The sequence below is a fragment of the Micromys minutus genome, assembly GCF_963924665.1.
Source record: "Micromys minutus genome assembly, chromosome: 4".
In the NCBI taxonomy this organism is placed as follows: domain Eukaryota; kingdom Metazoa; phylum Chordata; class Mammalia; order Rodentia; family Muridae; genus Micromys; species Micromys minutus.
In genome coordinates this window covers 2,922,762-2,944,828 of record NC_137973.1, presented here as the reverse complement: position 1 = coordinate 2,944,828, position 22,067 = coordinate 2,922,762, and the positions used below count along the sequence as shown (strand labels likewise).

Here is a 22,067-nt window from a genome sequence, read left to right as displayed (position 1 = left end):
CGCAGACCTGAAATCATACCTCAAGATGCTGATAGAGATACTTAAACAAGAAAGGGATGAAAAGCAAAAAGACTCAGAAGCTTTTAAAGAAGAAACAAGAAAAACACTCAAAGAACTCAAAGAACTAGAGGAAAACAGAACCAAAGAAATAAAGGAATGGAAGAGGGAAATTAAAAAAGAAATTGACACAATAAAGAAAACGCTAAAAGATATAACCCTTGAGTCAGAACACCAAAAAAAGAAATCAGGAGTCACAGAAGAAAGCATTTCCAATAGATTACAAGAGATCGAAGAGAGAATCTCGGGGGCAGAAGACAACATTGCAAACATAGACAAAACAGCCAGGGAAGATGCAAAAAACAAAAAGCTCCTAACCCAAAATATCCAGGAAATCCAAGACACAATGAGAAGACTGAACCTAAGGATAATAGGAATAGAAGAGAGAGAAGAGTATCAACTAAGAGGCACAGTATATATATTCAACAAAATCATAGAAGAAAACTTCCCTAACCTCAAGAATGAGATGACTATGAGCATAAAAGAAGCCTTCAGAACTCCAAATAGGTTGGACCAGAAAAAAAATATGTCCCGACACATAATAGTAAAAACATCAAGTGCCCAAAGTAAAGAAAGAATACAAAAAGCAGTAAGGGAAAAAGGTCAGGCAACACATAAAGGCAGACCAATCAGACTAACACCCGATTTTTCAACAGAGACTATGAAAGCTAGAAGAGCATGGACAGACTTCATGCACTCCTTAAGAGAGCACAAGTGCCAGCCCAAGCTGCTATACCCAGCAAAACTATCAATCACCATCGATGGAGAGACGAAGATATTTCAAGACAAATCAAAATTCACACAATATCTGATCACAAACCCAGCACTACAACGAATTATAGGTGGAAAACCCAATAAAATGAGGGAAAATACAGCCTAGTAAAAACAAGAAAACTCCTAAACAACAAAACTATAAGAAGAAAAAAACACAGACACAACCCAAAAAAGCAATAATGGCAGAAAACAGAAACAACTATTCCTTGATATCTATTAACATAAATGGTCTCAACTCCCCAATAAAGAGGCATAGATTATCAGACTGGATACATAAACAAAATCCAGCCTTTTGCTGCATACAGGAAACTCATCTCAGAGACAGAGACAGAAACTATCTCAGAATAAAAGAGTAGAAAAAAACTTCCAAGCAAACAGCTCCAAGAAGCAAGCTGGAGTGGCTATTCTAATATCGAATAAAGTAAAATTCCAACTTAAAGTTATCAAAAAAGATAAGGAAGGACACTTTTTACTCATTACCAGTGAAATCTGTCAGGAAAAACTCTCAATCCTTAACATATATGCTCCAAATTAAAAAGCACCCACATTCATAAAAGAAACCCTACTAAAGCGCAAAAATTACATTTCACCCCACACAATAATAGTCGGAGACTTTAATAACCCACTCTCACCAATGGACAGATCAGGGAAACAGAAACTGAACAAAAACACTGCAAAACTAGCAGAGACTTTGAACCAACTAGAATTAATAGATATATACAGAACATACTATCCTAAAGTAAAAGAATACACCTTCTTCTCACCAACCCATGGCACCTTCTCAAAATTTGAACACATAATTGGACACAGAACAAGCCTCAATCGATATAAGAAGATTGAAATACTCCCATGCATCCTCTCAGATCACCATGGTCTACGGCTGGTCTTTAACAACAACAAAGACAACAAAAAGCCCACATACATATGAAAACTAAACAACGCTCTGTTAAAGGATAGCAGGGTCAAAGAAGAAATAAAAAAAGAAATTAAGGATTTTTTAGGATTCAACGAAAACAAAAACACAACATACCCAAACCTATGGGATGCAATGAAGGCAGTATTGAGAGGAAAACTCATTGCCCTAAGTGCTTCCAAAAAGAAACTAGAGAGCTCACATCAGCAACCTGACAGCACAGCTAAAAGCCCTAGAACAAAAGGAAGCAGATATACCCAAAAAGAGTAGACAGCAAGAAATAATGAAAATTAGGGCAGAAATAGACCAAATAGAAACAAAAAGAACCATTGAAAAAATCAACGAAACAAAGAGTTGGTTCTTTGAGAAAATCAACAAGATTGATAAACCCCTAGGCAGACTAACTAGAGGGCAAAGAGAGAGTATTTAAATTAACAAAATCAGAAAGGAAAGTGGTGACATAACAACTGAAACTGAGGAATTCAAGAAATCATCAGATCCTACTACAAAAACTTATACTCCACAAAATTGGAAAATCTGGAGGAAATGGACAAATTCCTAGACAGATACAGGGTCCCAAAGTTAAACCAGGACCAAGTAAACCACCTAAATAACCCTATAACACCTAAAGAATTAGAAGAAGTCATCAAAAGCCTCCCAACCAAAAAAAAGCCCAGGTCCAGACGGGTTCAGTGCAGAATTTTATCAGATATTTATTGGGGATATAACACCAATACTTGCCAAACTATTCCAAAAGATAGAATCAGATGGAATATTACCCACCTCATTTTTTGGGGTTACAATAACCCTCGTACCTAAACCACACAAAGACCCTACAAGGAAAGAGAACTTCAGACCAATCTCACTTATGAACATTGATGCAAAACTACTCAACAAAATCCTTGCAAAATGAATCCAAGAACACATAAAAACGATCATTCATCATGACCAAGTAGGCTTCATCCCTGGGATGCAGGGATGGTTTAACATAAAAAAATCCATCAACATAATCCACCATATAAACAAACTCAAAGACCAAAATCACATTGTCATCTCACTAGACACTGAGAAAGCATTTGACAAAATCCAACACCCCTTCATGTTAAAAGTCCTGGAAAGAACAGGATTCCAAGGCCCATACCTAAACATAATAAAAGCAATATACAGCAAACCAACAGCCAACATCAAACTTAATGGCGAGAAACTTGAAGCAATCCCACTAAAATCAGGGACTCGACAAGGCTGCCCACTCTCCCCCTACCTATTCAACATAGTACTGGAAGTTTTGGCTGGAGCAATTAGACAGCAAAAGGAGATCAAAGGGATACAAATCAGAAAGGAAGAGATAAAGACATCACTCTTTGCCAATGACATGATAGTGTCCTTGAGTGACCCCAAAAATTCCACCAGAGAACCCTACAGCTGATAAACAAGTTCAGCAAAGTGGCTGGATACAAAATTAACTCAAACAAATTAGTAGCCTTCCTATACTCAAAGGACAAACATGGGGAGAAAGAAATTAGGGAAAAGGTACCCTTCACAATCATCTCAAAACCTATGAAATACCTTGGTGTGACTCTAACTAATCAAGTGAAGGACCTGTATGAGAAGAACTTCAAACCTCTAAAGAAAGAAATTGAGGAGGATCACAGAAAATGGAAAGATCTCCCATGCTCATGAATTGGAAAAAATCAACACCTAAAAAATGGCCATCCTACCAAAAGCAATCTACAGATTCAATGCAATCCCCATCAAAATTCCAACCCAGTTCTTCATGGAATTGGAAAGATCAATGTGCAATTTCATATGGAATAACAAAAGACCTAGAATAGCGAAATCCATCCTCAACAACAAAAAAACATTTTTGGGAATCACTATCCCTTACCTCAAGCTATATTACAAGGCAATTGTGCTGAAAACTGCATGGTACTGGTACAGAAATAGGCATGTGGATCAATGGAATAGAATAGAAGATCCAGAAATTAGCCCTCATGTATATGGTCACCTGATTTTTGACAAAGGAGCAGTAAACATTCAATGGAAAAGGGACAGCCTATTCAACAAATGGTGCTGGTCCAACTGGCACTCAGCATGCAAAAGAATGAAAATAGACCTGTTCTTACTATACTTTTATCACCTCTTATTTTTTTAAACTTTATTTTACAAAACAAAGATAAAAGGAGAAATATTTTAAACATTTTTGCATAAATGTATACAAATACATTTTTGTCAGTGCTTGTATTTTTTTTTTTAAGGTTTGATACTGGAATGGAATACTACTCAGCCACCAGAAACAATGACTTAACCAAATTCTTAAGAAAATGGCTGCATCTAGAGAATATCATCCTGAGCGAGATAACCCAGTCACAAAAGAACAGACATAATATTCAGTCACTGATAGTGGGATGCTAACCCCAGAGGCTTGCACTCCCCCAGAAACAACTCACAGACTGTATGAAGTCCAAGAAATAAAGAAAACAAAAAAATATACATATATTTACAAAACACGAAGACTTTGACTATTTCCATGTTGCGTTTTGTTTTGCATGTACTCTACGCTTATTGTAACTATTAGGTTTTCAATGCATACTGTCAAGCCCTTGAAAAAAATCAAGTACTGACTAAAAAAATATATATTCACAAGGTTTTATGTAAAAATTATTTCAATGTCTGAAAAAACAGTACTGACAAAAATGTATAATTTTAAGCAAAAAATGTTTAAAATTTGTACATTTATCTTTGTTTTGTAAAATAAAGTCGTTTAAAAAAATCAAGTACTGACAAAAATGTATTCTTATACTTTTATGAAAAAATGCTTTTAAAATCTGTACATTTATCTTTGTTTTTTAAAATAAAGTTGTTCAATTAAAAAAAAGTATAGTAAGATCTCCTTTTGTTAAGACAAATAAAAGAAAGAAATGGATACAGAAAGTGTGCTATTTTTAAACAGTATAGAACTACTCAGCTATTAAAAACGAGTTCATAAAATTACTAGGAAAATAGATGGAAGTTGAAGCTATCATGCTGAGCGATGTAACCCAGTTACAAAAACACTCTCATTGTGTGTATAATACATACAATGTATGTATAATATACTCTCTGTAAGTGCATACTAACCCAGAAAGCTTGAATACCTGAGAAAAAACTCATACACCTTATGCCAAAAAAAGAGAAGGAAGGCCAGAAAGTGGAAGCCTCATTGCTTCTTTGAAGGGAGAACAAAACACTCATGGGAGGAAATAAAGGGAAAACAGAGGAGCAGGAATTGGAGAAAAGATAATCTAAAGACTGCCTCAGCAGAGGAAAAATCCCATATGCAGCCACTGAACCCAAGCACTAATGCTGAAGCCAAGTAGTGCTTACTGGCAGGAACATGATATGTGTGTCTTTTCAGAGGCTCTGCCAGAACCATCCTGACTCAAAGGAGGATACTTGCAGCTAACCATCAGACTGAACATGAGGACTCTAATGAAGGAACTAGAGATAGGACTGATGGAGATGACAGGGTCTGCAACCCCATGGGAAGAACAAAATTATCAACTAATCAAACAGTAGAGCACTCAGGGACTAAAGCACCAACCAATGAGTTTACATGAAGAGACTCATTTCCCCAGGTGCATATACTGCAGAGGCAAACATGTCTGCTGACATCTAAATTTTTGATTTTAGCCAATCTGACTGGAGTGAGGTGGAATCTCAGGGTTGTTTTGATTTGCATTTCTCTGATGGCTAAGGATGCCGAGCACTTTCTTAGTTGCTTCTCAGCCATTCGATATTCCTCAAATGAGAAGTTGTTATTTAACTCTGTACCCAGTTTTTAATAGGATTGTTTGATTCTCTGGTGTCTAACTTCTTGAGTTCTTTGTATACCCTGGATATTAGGCCACTATCTGATGTTGGATTGGTAAAGAACTTTTCCCAATCTGTTGGCTGCCATTTTTTTTCTTACTGTGTCTTTAGCCTTATAGAAACTTTGCAATCTCCTTAGTTCCCATTTGTTGATATTTGACCTTGGAGCATGAGCCATTGGTGTTCTGTTCAGGGAAATTTCCCCAGTGCCTATGTGTTCTAAGGTTTTCCCTACTTTCTCTTCTAATAGTTTCAGTGTATCTGGTTTAATGTGGAGATCGTTGATCCACGTGAACTTGAGCTTTGTACAAGGAGATAAGAAAGGATTGATTTTCATTCTTCTGCATGCTAAGTGCCAGTTGGACCAACACCATTTTTTGAAGAGGCTGTCCTTTTTTCCATTGACTGTTTACAGCTCATTTTCAAAAACCAAGTGACCATATATATGTGAGGGCTTATTTCTGGATCTTCTATTCTATTCCACTTATCCATGTGCATATCTCTGTACCAGTACAAAGCAGTTTTTATCAAAATTGCCTTGTATTATAGCTTGAGGCCAAGGATAGTGATTCCCGTGGATATTTTCTTGTTGTTGAGGATGGATTTTGCTATTCTAGGTCTTTTGTTATTCCAGATGAAATTGCACACTGCTCTTTCCTACTATATGAAAATTGGGTTGGAATTTTGATGGGAATTGCATTGAATCTGCACATTGCTTTTGGTAAGATAGCCAGTTTTGCAATGTTGATCCTTCCAATCCATGAGCATGGGAGATCTTTTCATTTTCTGAGATCTTCCTCAATTTCGTTCCTTAGAGATTTGAAGTTCTTGACATACAGGTTCTTCAATTGCTTAGTTAGAGACACACAATGTTACATATTGTTTGTGACTATTGTGAAGGGTACCTTTTCCCTAATTTCTTTCTCCCCACGTATGTCCTTTGAGTAGAGGAAGGCTACTGATTTGTTTAAGTTAATTTTATATCCAGCCACTTTGCTTAACTTGTTCAACAGCTGTAGAAGTTCTCTGGTAGAATTTTTGGGGTCACTTAAGTACACTAACATGTCATCTTCAAACATTAATATTTTTACTTCTTCGTTTCCAATTTGTATCCCTTTGCTGTCTAATTGCTCTGGCCAAGACTTCCAGTAATATGTTGAATAGGAAGGGGGAGAATGGGAAGCCTTGTCTAGTCCCTGATTTTAGTGGGATTGCTTCAAGTCCCACCATTAAGTTTGATGTTTGCTATTGGTTTGCTGTATATTGCTTTTGTTATGTTAGGTATGTGCCTTTGATTCCTATTCTTTCAAGGACTTTTAACATGAAGGGGTGTTGAATTTTTTCAAATGCTTTGTCAGCATCTAGTGAGATGACCTTGTGGTTTGTTTTCTTTGAGTTTTTTTATATTTAGGATTTAGTTGATGGATTTCCATATATTAAACCATCCCTGCATCCCAGGGATGAAGCCTACTTGATCATGGTGAATGATCATTGTAATGTTTTCTTGGATTCAGTTTGCAAGAATTTTGTTGAGTATTTTTGCATCAATATTTATAAGTGAGATTGTACTGAAGTTTTCTTTCCTTATAGGGTCTTTGTGTGGTTTAATGACTAGGGATATTATAGCCTAAAAAAATGAGTTAGGTAATGTTTTGTCTGATTTTATTTTGTGGAATATTTTGGAGAGTATTTGTATTAGGTCATCAATAAATGTCTGATAAAATTGTGCACTGAACCCATCTGGAACTGGGCTGTTTTTATTGGGAGCATTTTAATGACTGCTTCATTTCTTTAGGTGTTATGGGATTATTTAGATCGTTTCCCTGGTCCTGATTTAACTTTAGTATCTGGTATCTGTCTAGGAATTTATCCATTTCCTCCAGATTCTCCAGCTTTGTTGGGTATAGGCTTTTGTAGTAGGCTCTGATGATTTCTTGAATTTCCTCAGTTTGAGTTGTTATGTCTTCACTTTCATTTCTGATTTTGTTAATTTGGATACTCTCTCTTTGCCCTCTAGTTAGTCTGGCTAAGAGTTTATCAGTCTTGTTAATTTTCTCAAAGAACCAGTTCTTGGTTTTGTTGATTCTTTGAATGTTTCTTTTTGTTCCTGTTTGGTCAATTTCTGCTCTGAGTTTTATTATTTCTTGCTGCCTATTCCTCTTGCATATATCTGCTTCCTTTTGATCTAGAGTTTTCAACTGTGCTGTCAAGTTGCTAGTTTATGCTCTCTCCACTTTCTTTTTGGAAGCACTCAGAGGTGTGTGCTTTGCTCTCAGTACTGCCTTCATTAGATCCTATAAGTTTGGGTATGTTTTGTTTTTATTTTCTTTAAATTCTAGAAAATCTTTAATTTCTTTGTTTATTTCTTCTTTGACCATGCTATCATTAAATAGAGCTTTATTTATTTTCCATGCATATAAGGCCTTGTTGTTGTCTTTGTTGTTATTAAAGACCAGCCTTAGACCACGGTGATCTGATAGGATGCATGGGAGTATTTCAATCTTCTTGTATATATTGAGGCTTGTTTTGTGACCGATTATATGGTCTATATTGGAGAAGGTGCCATGAGGTGCTGAGAAGAAGGTGTATTCTTTTGTTTTAGGATGATATGTTCTGTAGATGTCAATTAATTCTAATTGGTTCATACCCTCTGGCAGTTTTACTGTGTCCTTATTCAGTTTCTATTTCCATGATCTGTCCATTGATGAGAGTGGGGTTCTGAGGTCTCCCACTATTATTATGTGGGCTGCAATGTATTTTTTGAGCTTTAGTAGGGTTTCTTTTATTAATATGGGTGCTCTTGTATTTGGCGCATATAATTTAAGGATTGAGAGTTCCTCCTGACAAATGTTCCCTGTAATGAGTAAAAAGTGTCCTTCCTTATCTTTTTTGGTAACCTTTGGTTGAAAATCTACTTTATTTGGTATTAGAATGTCCACTCCAGCTAGCTTCTTGGGGTCTGTTTTCTTGGAAGTTTTTTTTCCCACCTTTTACTCTGAAATAGTGTCTGTCTTTGTCTATGAATTGAGTTTCCTGTATGCAGCAAAATGCTGGATTCTGTTTATATATCCAGTCTGATAGCCTATATCTTTTTATTGGAAAATTGAGTCCATTTATGTTAATAGATATTAAGGAATAGTGGTTTCTGTTTTCTGTTATTTTTGGTTTTAGTTTTCTCTCAGGGTCTGCACACACAGGTCCCTCAGGTTGGAAACCAAGTTCCTAAAGCAGAGTTCCTGTTCTCTTGAAGCAAGGAGTGGTGCATGCTGTGTTGGGAGCTCAACTGAGACCTTTCTGTTCCCCGGCTACTTGCAGCCCAGTCTCACCAGGCCTGTTTCGCTGGATCTCCGCTGTTTCTTGTGGCAGATTGCAGTGCACACTTTTAACCACTGAGCCTTCTCTATAATCCTAAGCTAAATTTTTATTTTAGTCCTATGTTTTTATTAGTTTATACTCTTTAAGAAAAAGAGGTTTGAATTATGACACATGTATCAGGAATTCTCTTCCAGGCTATCATATTCACCATGAAGACTTCTCATTAACACACTTGTCATCTTTCTCTGAAGCTACTCCCTTGCTCCACTCACATGTCATCACCTGAAATTACACACATCATTTGAAACTACCACCTGAGGACACAGATATTTTCTGAAAAATGCATTCTTTTTCAATTGATCAAAAAATCACAAAATCTGCCTACACAAACTACAACAGGTAAATGCCATGTTCACGTGTTGCTGCCTTGCACAACACTTGCTGCATCACCGATGATGTGAGGCATTCTAGAACAGTATCTGATGGGCATCCTTAGTCCCACAGTTCTTCCTTTTCTTTTATAAAGGAAAGGTGTCAATTGTAGTGAAGATTTTGGGTGGGATTGATTTATCAAAAAGAAAATTCTGAATAGGCTGGAGAAGTAGCATAACAAAAACTGGAGGGGTAATGAGGGATGAGGGTATGTGGGAAGAACAAAGGATCTTTGAACTAAGCAATAATTCCATGGGTTGTACAGTTTGAGAGTATTAAACAACTTTTTATTAATCTGGCTAGACATCATCTTTTCCTTGCTATCATTAAACATCCCTAAGTTCTATAGCAATTTGGCTTTAGTGAGAAAGTACATCTACAGCTGGAAGGTCCCACTGTGGGACTTAGTCTGTAATGGGAACACTGATTCTCAGTTGAGATGGTCAAAGCCCTGGGAATGATAAGTGAGATGGCAGAAATCTTCCTAGTCTCCCCAAAATCAGGAATCCTTGTGTTGTAATGAGCACCACAGTGGCCATTAGGGTGTTGCAGGAAGATGTGACATGGTGCCCAGCCAGACCAGCCATGACCCAGGACCCTCCCAGGTCATGTGAGCTTCAGGCAGAAACAGGTCCACTCCCAAATATGTGGACAAGGTCTTCCCAAGCCCTTAGACCAAACCAATAGGAAGCACCAATGGTCAGACTCCAAACCATTTTAAAACTGTGTATATACTGGGGATTGGGTGGAGAGTAAAATGCCGCATGTCAGAATCATTCTACCACCTGAGAGAATTAGTTCTAAAGAGCTGATAACACCTCTGATTGGGAAGAGAATTACTCTTCTGAAGCTTCTTGCATCCCACACCAAAGCCTTTAGCTGGCTTGGTTCAGCCTGGCCCAGGGCCGCGTGGCAGCATCAGAAAGTGGGCAAGCCAAACTCAGCACCAGAAGCAGTCAAACCAGGTTTTTGCTAGTTTGTTCATGCAGGAGCAAGTGTGCCAGCCAGACCCTAACAGCAGAAGTGGCAGAGATCCCTCCTACCTCTTGCCACAGAACTATGTGGAATTTCTGGCTCAAGGTCCCACACTAATTTTATTCATTTATTTAATTTTTAAATTCTTCATATTTAAGTGATTGTTTTGCAGTAGAAACTGCATCTGAGGACATACAAATTGATTATTATACTAGTGATTCTAATATGATATGTATAGTAGTTTAAGCACTGAAAATAATATGAAGCAGGGGTATATACCTACCATTATTTAGACATATAAAAACAGAAGAATGTACTAGAAAAGTTACTGAAGTAACCATCTATCTTGTGCTGTGTTCAGAGAATTTAGAGATGAGTCATTGTCATCAATTTCTTACAACACCCAAGCTTTTTTGTGTGCTGACATTTTATTACCTAGTTTTTTCTATACTAATTTTCATTTACAGCTATCTCTCATTCTACTGGCTCTTACAAATTTTGTGCCTCATTATCCAGACTCTTCTCATATTTTTAAGTCGATGGATTACTTGGAAACCTCCTGCTTAGGACTGAGTGTTCCAAAGTCTCTCACATTCTACACATAGTCCAGTTGTGAATCATTGTGTAACTTTCCATGTATTTTATAGGAGGACGCTACTTTGAGTCAGACTATGAATATTGAAGAGTCTCATTAGAAATCATTTTATACCTACTTTTATTAGCAGAATAATTGATCTTCCCCTATCTACTCTCAGGTTCTTGACCACAAAAGCAGTGTCAGTATTCCACCTCTTGGGATAGACCCTAATACCACCACAGAGTGTTTGGTTAACCTCAAAATGTTTGGGAAACTGTTGCACTAGAATATCATACAGACAGTTCACCAGTGTAGATACAAGTATTTATAACTGGATTGTCTTCCAGTGTTTAGTATGCAGAGTACCTTCTAGTACCAGTGTGAGTAAATGTTTGACTTTCTAGTACTCAGTGAGATAATTATGAACTATTTAACTTAGCCTTGATTGGGTACTAAATTTCAAGAAAAAAAAATATCTTCAGTGTTGGCATTTGAAAAATTCAACTGAAATAAACTATAAGCAGAAGGTGAGGGGATCTGCAGGAAGGAACAAAGAAGGATCCACTGAAAGATTAGCCAATGGCTCCACTCAATCTGCCAAACCCTGTTGTCTACTTCTACATGGGTCCCTTATTATAGTAGTAAACACTACAGCAAAAGACAAATAAAAGAAAAGGATTTGTTTGACTTACATGTTGCAGGTTTTATTGAGATAAGCCAATAGAGCAATATGAAGAGAGAGAATAAATCAGAGACCACAGGGGAATTCTGCTTAATGGCTTGCACTCACTGATTTGCTCAGCTACCTATTTTCATTATCCCACACCTACTTCTATAAGGATGGTATCTTCCATATTAGACTGGGTTCTCTTATATCAATTAAACATCAAGATATGCCATAAGACAATCTGATGGAGGCAATTGCTGGAGTCTAATGTGCTCTGCCATGGTACCAATAGTTTGTGTTAAGTTAGTTAAAAATTACCCAGGATACACCCTGTCTTGGTGGCCTGCACTTTTTACTGTAAGAATTACTCATAATGAAGCTATCTCTCTTTATTTTAAAAGAAAGAGGTTTTTTTTCTCTGTAAGGTTTCATTACACTGTCTAAAGCATAATATTCTCCCTCTGTACTATTCTTTTCATTCTAGTACTGATTGGACTCCCAAGGATGCAAAACCCTCTCAAAAGGATAAATTTATATTATCTATATTTCCAAATATCACAATGCCATAACTTCTTTTCTAGCAATGCCAAACCAGGAACACAGAATTTTCCACTGTACAGTAAAATGAAAACATTGCTTCTAGTGGAAAGTCTCACGGGACAAAGCAAAGTGTGAAAGAACATTGTGGTCCACAACATGGAATGACATGGAGTATGAGATAAGCTGATCTCAACATCTTTGAAGTTAGAAGAGGACCTAGGAAACATGAAGCTAAGTGTACTGTTGATTTCCTGCTGATTCAGAGAGTTCTGTATAGGAAACATGGTGGTGATTACTGTGTCCATGCATACACTATTATTCCATCATTAACTGAGATCCAAACTGGTCAAAAACCTGAATCAATTTTGCTGCAAAAGGTAATAAGCAATTATTGTCCCATAAGCTGTGTCTGGCTAAAGGTTTTGATCCATGACCCATGACTTATATGATGCTCTGTCTTCTCATAATACCCAACAGAATTCGTCAGCAGCGTACATAGGTCATGAGCTTTCCCTAAATTTATACCACCTTTACATACTCCGTGCCGAGGAGACTATGGGGCTCAGGTGTCCTCCTTGCTCCCTGGCAAATACAAGCCTGAACAGATTCTCTTTATATTATTATTCAAGAGCCTGATTACTGCCAGTGCTCTTAGAGATCCGTAAGAATGAAACACAGCGAAGGACAATGGAGGAGCGTATAGTCTCAAGTCAGACCCAGAAGGCTATTTGTGTTCATATGCAATTAAACACCGTGGTTACTTGTATCAACATCCATATGGTATCATTTTCCTGAGTCAGGGATTCTTATACCTCAGTTCAAAATACTTTGAGAAAAACAACATCTTCTTCCAAGGCAATAAAACAAGTTTTATACTGCTAATTCTGGCAGTATTCATGGTAGTAAGGTATTGAGTTTGACTCTCGAACATATGCACTCACAGCATGAGAATTTCTGGAGCTCAGAGTAAAAAATGAAAAGTTCTGTGATCCTAAGTGAGGAAGAAAAAGTGAACCAAGTAAGAAACTAGAGGGATATTCTTATCCACCTGTGTCCTATTTTTTAATGAGAGTGAAAGAGGACATTTTGTGTTTCTATTCTAACTTTTACCATGGGAGCCCATATCTGATGATTTGTGAAAAGTAAATTAAAAAGTCACCTGGGATGGTTTGCTTGAAAATGAGTAATTTAACTACCATACAACCTTCCTAAGGAGAGTACAGACATAGCATTTTCTCACCTATTCTATGTCATGTAGCAGCTGACACAGCTGCTCCACTGATAGAAATAGTCAGTATTCTCCAGGGTCCCAAACTGGATAACAAATGCTGCTACACAAATCAGAAGCCTCCTAAACCTGAATCTACTTTATCATGTAAGACAGACTAATCCATAAAGTACTAATTTAAAGTATAAAATACTCATTTTAAAGGAACAATATAAAATAATAGGTATTAATCATTTCATAGCCGCTAGAGAACCATTTCCTGTGAGAATTATGACAAGTCACTGTGAATGATAAACATAATTTTCTAAGAGGTATCCTTGACAACCAAGTGGTAATCATCTCCGAACAGCTGCCATCTAGAAAGAAAGGGAGGCCAAGCTTGAGAGAGGCATCATTCTGAGTCATTGTGGAAAAGTTCTGGACTGAGCGCAGAAGCTCTGTAGAAATTCTCATGCTGATAGATCTGAGTGCTCTCTAACCAGTCAGACATTTTATTAGATGAAGCCAAATCCTGTAAAGGATGTAGGGAGAGAGCCATTGATGTTCAGGCTACTCACAAAGGATGGTCAGCAATACCTAGAAAATATCAGGGAAATTATATGAGGCCTACACACTTTGGAAAATAAAGACTGTAGACACTTGGAACACAGATAGCACTTGGTCAAAGGAAGTGTGTCACTGCAGGGTGACTTTAGAAGAGTGAGCCAGCTGTGCAAAATGAGCACAGACTCCTAGTTCACCAATGAGTTAGAAACAAGATCCTTTCTGTGGGAAGGCTGAACCAAATGTAAGACATCTTTCAGTGAGGATTAGGTGGAGGGAGTCATCATACTTTATAGTGAGGTGTAGCCAGGGTGACTGATGATTACAACCATATCATGTGAAAAACAAATGAATATAAGGGTTCAGTAACAAGAGTACTTGTGGAAAAAATGTTTTTTTTAAATAGAGGATTTTTTTCACTAGTATATTTGTATTAATTATATAAAGAGAAGATATGTTTTCATATTCAATGAGAGAATATAGGGAATTATGAAAAAGTTAAATCTTTTACAAAATATAGTCCTCTAGTGTGTTGGTAAGGATCGAGTACAAATGAAACATATATGGAAACCCAAACACAACTGGTTGTAAAACCATAAGAAAGAGGAAAGACAACTTCATTTCTCTTCTTGCTCACATTCGCTAATTTTTCACCTATTAAAAATATTAGAGATTTGAACAAGTAAGAAATAATGCTAAATTTTAGAAACAGTGAATGCAGTCTTTAGTGCTGCTTTGCTATCTTTTTTTACTTGCACTTTCTTGAGTTTTGCATTGATCAGTGAATGCATTCAGGAATGCACTCTACAGACCCATTGTAGCCCAGTATGTATCTATAGTATAGCTGATTCTGAGTTACCTACATAGTACTTTTAATTTATTATTAATTTTAATAAGTAAAACTCATATACCAAGGAATATTAAAATTATTTTATTCATTCACTTTGAATCCACACATCCTGTCCCATGTCTCCTCCCATTTACCCTTTGCAATGATCTCCCCATTCTCTGCCCTCTTTTTAGAGGAGAAAAAGAAAGAAATCCCCATGTCATCTTTTTATCAAATCACTCCCAGTCACTTTTCCCTACTTCATTCCAACAAGGACACATCAAGTCACTACAGGATTAGGCACATAGTTATGGAAACAGGATGTAGAGGCTGGTAAGAGAATCAGGGTGAGCCCCCACTTCAAATGTTGCAATTGCAATTGAAGCGTAAGCTGCGCATATGCTACAAGTGTGCAGGCAACCTAGTCCAGGTTATGTTCTGTCTGTGGTTGGTTTTTTAAACTCTGTGAGCCTCCACAACTGCCCACAAATGATTCACAAGACTCCATGAGCTCCAGCTAGTACAGTGCTTCTAGTTTATTATAAACTTCAACATTATAAGTAAAACATACGTCAAGGTGTGTTTTTTTTAATTATTTCTACTTGTTCCTCAAAATGTTGTGGGAAGAAAGTCCATCTAGTCAAATGTTCAACATATTTTCCATGATCCAGAAATGTATACTGAATGTTTTCTCTGACAAAGTTCTATGAACATTATTTTAAAGGTGGGAAAAGGAATGTTTAAAACTCAGTGGAGAGGAATCATGATACATTGACCTAGAAACAAGCCCTCTGAATGAGGGCCACCAAGCAAGAGAGCAGAAATAGACGAAGACGTAGAGCCTGCCTGACATGCCTAAATTCAAAAAATTGGTTGCAGTGAAACTCAATGAATCTGGCAGTGCCAAACAAGATGGAACAGTTTCTACAACTGAAAATAACTTTCAGACTGAATCCCGTGGTTCTGATGTTATATATCATCGCAAAGTAAACAGGAGAACCAACCAGGAGTCTCCTCTCAAAGTTATGTTCAGATCTTATTCCAGATCCATAACTTACAAGTGATTGTGACATCTGAGTCGACAACATGAAATTAGTCAGGAGCAGAAAGCTGGTTACTGGGTTAAGCACAGACACACTTCCACACTCCATGCAGGTGCCTCCTGAAAACCTGTGTCACTTTGAAACTTTCATTATCCTCAAGTTAGCCAGACTAAATGGCGAGCAGAAAGAAGTGCTTGCTTCTGGGATTAACTACATTTTTGTGGGTTGAATTATATGCTCAAAATAAAAACCAGAATGCGACATGCAGGTTGCTGCGCAGGTTTAATTTGACTGGATATGTAGAAGCTGAGAACCATTATGTTGTTATTGGAGGACTGTTTCCTGTTCACTATAGGACCATGCCAACAAGTGACTCTGATGAGGAAATAGAATCAGCCATGTGTGAGGGGTAAGTCATGGTTACATCTTTTTTCTTCACATTAATTTATTTGTATGGTCAGAAAGATGGGTGGCTTGGAACCAAGATTTAAGATAAGTTCTCATGCTGGCACTATTTGCCTTTATGTCAGTTTTTAGGGGGAATGGCTTTCTGTTGCAGGTTCTCAGAGATTCTCTTTGATCAGCAGCAGCAGTAAAAATGTCTGTAAAAGCTCGTTAGCCATGTAGAGGAGGGATACATGCCACATCTGCAGAAGAATATGTACACGCTCAGAAGACCTCTGTGCCGTGTGAGTGAGCACTGACGTGTGAGGAGCACAGGTGCTGCACAGTGAGCTGCAGCTTCACTGTTAATGGTTCACACTCAGGTCCAAGTGTGCAGTCGGGGAACTCTGCTTGGTGTCTGAGGAAAGGTTCTCGATGGGATTGTGAACTGCAGGAAAACTCTGTCCATACTGCTCCCCCCTGAAAGATATCATATCAAAAAATAGAATGCTCGATGCTTAAATACAGCAATTATTGTCAGAAAAAGAAAGTTGGGACACATCAAGTTAATATATGGATCTTAAACATACAAATAAAGAGAAATTAAACATAAAAATGATGCCATAAATTAAGAGAACAAAATCAATAACCTACAATCCTATTGCTGGCATAAAACTGCATTTTTTTCTATCAATTCTGAGTCTTTTGAAAATAAACGTATGATTGTCAATAGTATGAGGGTAGCAAAGGTACTGATCATATTAGACATTGTACCTTATACAGCAGATGTTTCCATGAGGCTGTGTGGTCATTATAGCTGGTTTTCCAGTTTCCTCCATCACTATATCTATTTCAATCACTACATTTTTACTTTAATAAAGGTTCCAAATCCAATTATTATTGGACATAGCAGTCTCTTGCTAAGAATGTGAGATTAGTGATGAGTCTCCAGCTAACACTTTCTTCATCTCTCTAAGTGGTTTTCAGTTTACACTGAAGGCACAGGAAGTAGTGATGATGACTGTGATACCACAGCAGCCACCCATCGCTTAGTCACGGCTGTCAGCTCTCTATCTAATTCCCCACACTTCATCTCCATTATTTCAATGACTTGACTTAGAGTCCACTTTATACTGGAACTCTGCAAGTTGATTTCCCACAAAAGGTCAGATGGGAAATACAGTAATTCCTCTTATTGATATTGGTTTTCTTTTTGGTTTACAGAGACGTCTTCCCATTAACCGTAATGTGTCAGTAAATTACCTTCAAACTGTAAAATTCCTACCCCTGTGCCTCATGCTGTGATTACAAGTATATACATTGTATCCTAGGTTTCAGATATTTCAATATAAATTCTTTGCCTATTACATATAATTCTGAGAGTCTGTAGAGATGGGTCAGTAGATAAGACCATTGTTTGTTCTTCCAGAGGAAGACGGTTCAATTCGAGACCCACATGGCAGCTTAGGACTTTCTATAACACCCTTATCAGACATACGAGAAGGAAAACACCAATGCACATAAAAAATTCAAGTATAAAAAGAATCAATTTTGTATGTCGTATGATAGAAATGATGTGAGAATTAAAAATACCCACTGGAAAAATTGCATTTCTTCACTATGAATTTTTGAGTTATGTGCTTAATATTTATAATTATGATTTGAGTGGATACTCTTTAGTTTTATATTTTAACATATTTCTTTAAAATTAGTTCTATATAATTCATTTTCACCATTAATGTTCCACAATTCCCCAATTTTGTACTCAGTTTTAATGTTCTCCAGGTGGTTTACACTTTTATCATGTAACACAAAGTCTCCTAAATATAAGAACCTCTATAAAAGACTCACTTTCTCTATTCAGAAAATAGGGTGGATCTAATCTAATGTTATTTCATTGTGCCTTTATTTACTTAACAGTAACGGTTTTATTATTTAAATGGAGAAGTTTCTTTTGGAAATTAACAAATTTTATAAAATACTAGTTTTATGTGGCCATGGGTTAAATTATATAAAAGAAGATTTTATTGCTCTGAAAGTATTACAATAGAATGATGCAAAGAAGAAAATGTTTTATATCTTGCTTTCATTAATGCACACACAAGTTAAATTTATATTATATTTTTAAGAAAAATGATACATAATGTATAATTGTGTTGTGGGACTCTTAATAGAACTCAATGAATAAAAAAAACTCTCCCCACACCTCACCTGTTCACATTGAGATGTTTTCCTTGTTGATGGTTAAGGGCCCAGTCCCTTCAATGCAGTTTTAATAACCGTAAGATGCCTGCTGCACGCTTCACTGCCTGCTCTATTCACACTCCAGAGTCATCTCTCCATAAAGTGTTATTACAAATAGAGAATACTCCAAAACATCTGAGAAGCCACCAAGGATCTTGAAGATTATTCCAGTTTTTCAAATATTGTAAATAGCCCAGTTTGTGGGGCAAAAAACATTTTGGTTTGAGAACAATTAACTTTTTTTTTGGCTAATGTAAACATATAGATACAGGCTCAAAGCATGAGGATATTTTGCAGATCTTGAAATAAAATATATCTTAAATTTGCATGGGTATTTTCTATTTTTTAATTTGTCTGTCTGTTGACTTTGCATGCTGACTACCAGGCCTCCTCTTTACCCAGAATTTCCTCATATGTCTTCTGTCCCACTACTTCTTCTTTCCAGTGCTGAGAATGGGGAGCTCCAACACAGCCCAGGTTACTAACCCACCCTGGCACAAGGTGTACTGGCACCAGTACCCTGGCACCAGGGTACTAACCCACACTGGTCTAGGGAGATGGCTCATTTAGTAAAATATCTGTGTTGCAAGAAAGAGGACTGAATTAGAGGCACTAGAGCCACAAAAAAACACAGCTCAGCATGTGGAAAATCTGATACCCAAAGGCTCAGTAAACTGAAACAGGAAAACCAATAAGGCTTCCTGGAAAGCTGGGATAACCAAGTCAAGATCCAGGAACCCTGTCTCTGAAAATAAAGTGGAGAGTGGCTGAGGAAGACATTTGTCTTCACATTTGTTGTCCACACCTAACAGAATGTGCATTTACAAGGACAGGAATGAACATTGTTTTTTTATTCATCTGTCAATGATGAACTCTTTATTAGTTGCAGGAATGTTTCCTTCAGTGTTCTGATTTTCTTTCAAAAGTCAGATTTTTGCAGGGTAATTAGACAAGGACAAACAATAATCAAGATTTTTTTTCTTGGTTGCAGTGACAGAGTTCTTAGTACATAATAAAACTCAAGTAAGAAAAGTTTAAATATTTTTTTACCTATGTAAGTTTCATGGCTCTTAAACATTTTCCCCGTTAACCATTAAATCCATTTCAGCAATACCATATGGAAAAAGAGAAGATGCAGAGCCCAAAGGGACTGCATTGTATTCCCTCGGGAAGACTGAGGCTGTGGGCCTTTAGTTTGACCACAGTGCTGGGAACATAGCAACCCACTATTTCAAATCTTCCTAAGAGGAAAAATGAGAAAGGAGGAGGGAAAGAGGATGTAGTTAGTTGTGAGAAGATATTTTAGGAGTTGTTTTAATACAGATAACACTTGAATACATGATTCACCTAATTAATATAAAAGCAGGTGAAGTAGACTTTTACCCCATTTTCTAAGTAAATCAATGGAAACTCAGGGAGAGTAAAAAATTTTGCCCAAGAAAACAGCGTAGTCAGGGATAAAGACTACTCCCTGACTTTCAGGAACCAAGTTCTTAAAGGCCACTCAATAGGTGCTGCCTGGACTCCAGATTAGTTAGGAATCCATTGTGTTCACACAAGTTCAGGAGTAATGGTTTACCTGTGGTCCTGAAAAGACATTGCTGAGAATCCAGGCTAGGCCGATCATAGACTGTTCAAGCTTGCTGTAGCTTTGTACAACAAAGATCTTCCAGGCTAATCACCACCATCATGAGGGTCAGGGCATATATAGAGAAGAGCTTCAGCTAGCTGAGAGCTTTGCAAAGGAACTCTCCAGCATACCACTGGATGGTAATATTCCACATCCCATCCAGTGGCATGACAATCAATGTCTCCAGCAGATTGGCTAAGGTCAAAGGCTTTAAAAGCACCTTCACCCTCACGAGCTTTTTTCGTGTCTTCCTCTTCTGTGCCCACTTCTGCAGTTTCAACAGAAAAGAAGCATTGAAGGCAGTGGAGAGTAGGAAAAGGAAGAAAGTCACTCTCACTGGGATCTTTCCAGATAAGGTTAGAGTTGGGAGCTTACCCTACATCAGGGAAATGCTGCTGTTGATGGCTTAGCAGTGATTTTGATCCCGTGAAGCACAAATGCAGTCTAAACATGCAGTTGACTCTTGTTGCTTGTCACAATTATGTCCTAGAAACGTCAAAGCTCCAAGACAGCAGCCAGTCTTATTAGAAAGGTAACCTGTTCTTCAGCCAGCTTGCCCTGACTTTAAGAAACAAGCAACTATTACTTTCTTGGGCTTTCAACTTCATGTGAATGTTTCTCACAAAGAAAACCTAGTTTCCAGCTTTTTCCAGTCTCAACCAGTTACAGAGAATGGCTGGCACACCACGCACTCTATTTCACAGTATGAGAGACTGAAGCCAGACACTGGTATCTTCAGGTACATAAGCAACTGGGTCAATAGGTCTCTCAATGTGTGCACAATAGTTGGTGTTTTAGTTCATGGGAGTTTTGAGGGTTTGGTTGGTTGGTAATGCTGTTCTTCCCATGAGGTTTCAAACCCTTTTAGCTCCTTCAGTTATTTCTTTAGCACCTTCATTGGGGTCACTCTGTTCAGTCAGATGCTTAGCTGAAGGTATGCTCACCTGTATCTATATGACTCTGACATAGTCCCTGAGGAGACATTGATATCTGGTTCCTCCCAATAAGTATTTTTTGGGATCAGCTATAATGCTTGGATTCGGTGACCGCATATGTGGTGGATCCCAGGGTGAGGTGGCTTCTGAATCATATTTTTTCTATCCCTGTTCCTCTATTTGACCTTGAATTTTCTCCCATGAGTGTTTTGTTTTCTTCTAAGAAGGACTGAGGCATCCCATTTTGGCTTTTCTTCTTTTTGAGCTTCATAATGTCTATTAATGGTTTCTTAGATATTCAGAGCTTTCAAGAACTAGTATCCACGAAGAGCATACCATACTTGTTCTTTTGTGACTGGGTTACCTCACTCAGGGTGATAGTCTCTGCATCCATCCATTTGCCTATGAATTTCATGAAGTCATTTTTTTTCTAAAGCTGAGTAGTACTCCATTGTGTAAATATACCACATTTTATGTATCCATTCATCTGTTGATAGATATCTGGGTTCTTTCCAGCTTCTGGCTATTATAAATAAGGCTGCTATAAATATGGTAGAGCATGCGTACTTGTTATATGTTGGAGCATCTTTGAGGTATGTATCCAGGAGTAGAATAGCGTGTTTTCAGATACTCTTATGTCCAATTTTTTGAGGAACCACCAGACTGATTTCCATAGTGGTTGTACCAGCTTGCGATGCCACCAACAGTGGAGGAGTGTTCCTTTTTCTTCACATCCTCCCCAGCATCTGCTATCACCTGAGTTTTTTATCTTAGCCATTTCTAACTGGTGTTAGAGTTGTTTTGATTTGTATTTCCCTGATGATTTGGGATGTGAAGCATTTCTTTAGGTATTTCTCAGCCATTAAATATTCCTCAGTTGAGAATTCTTTGTTTAGCTCTGTAGCACATTTTAATAGGATTGTTTGATTCTCTGTAGTCTAGCTTTCTGAGTTCTTTGTATATATTGAATACTAGCCCTCTATCATTTTTAACATTTGTAAAAAACTTTTGCCAATATGTTGGCTGCTGTTTTGTCTTTTTGAAAGTGTACTTAGCCTTACAGAAGCTTTGCAATTTCATGAGGTCCCATTTGGTGATTCTTCATCCTAGAGTACAAGCCAATGGTGTTCAG

General features: G+C 37.4%; 2 protein-coding genes across 2 annotated transcripts in view; one reads left to right on the top strand and one right to left on the bottom strand.

The window, feature by feature from the left end:
* Positions 1 to 15,915: 15,915 nt before the first annotated feature.
* Positions 15,916 to 22,067, top strand: part of LOC308420282 (vomeronasal type-2 receptor 1-like) — a gene marked incomplete at both ends in the record, with an annotated part of 28,209 nt that continues 22,057 nt past the window's right edge. The window contains one exon of the mRNA XM_080916240.1: positions 15,916 to 16,151. Coding sequence (XP_080772366.1) covers positions 15,916 to 16,151 — 236 coding nt within the window. The remainder of the gene's footprint in view (positions 16,152 to 22,067) is intronic.
* On the bottom strand, positions 16,412 to 20,984 carry GNRHR (gonadotropin releasing hormone receptor; the record flags this gene model as incomplete). Its single annotated transcript, XM_080915325.1, is given in 7 exon segments — positions 16,412 to 16,606; positions 19,950 to 20,030; positions 20,032 to 20,094; positions 20,098 to 20,376; positions 20,380 to 20,406; positions 20,410 to 20,486; positions 20,945 to 20,984. Coding segments are annotated over 7 exon segments (762 nt in total).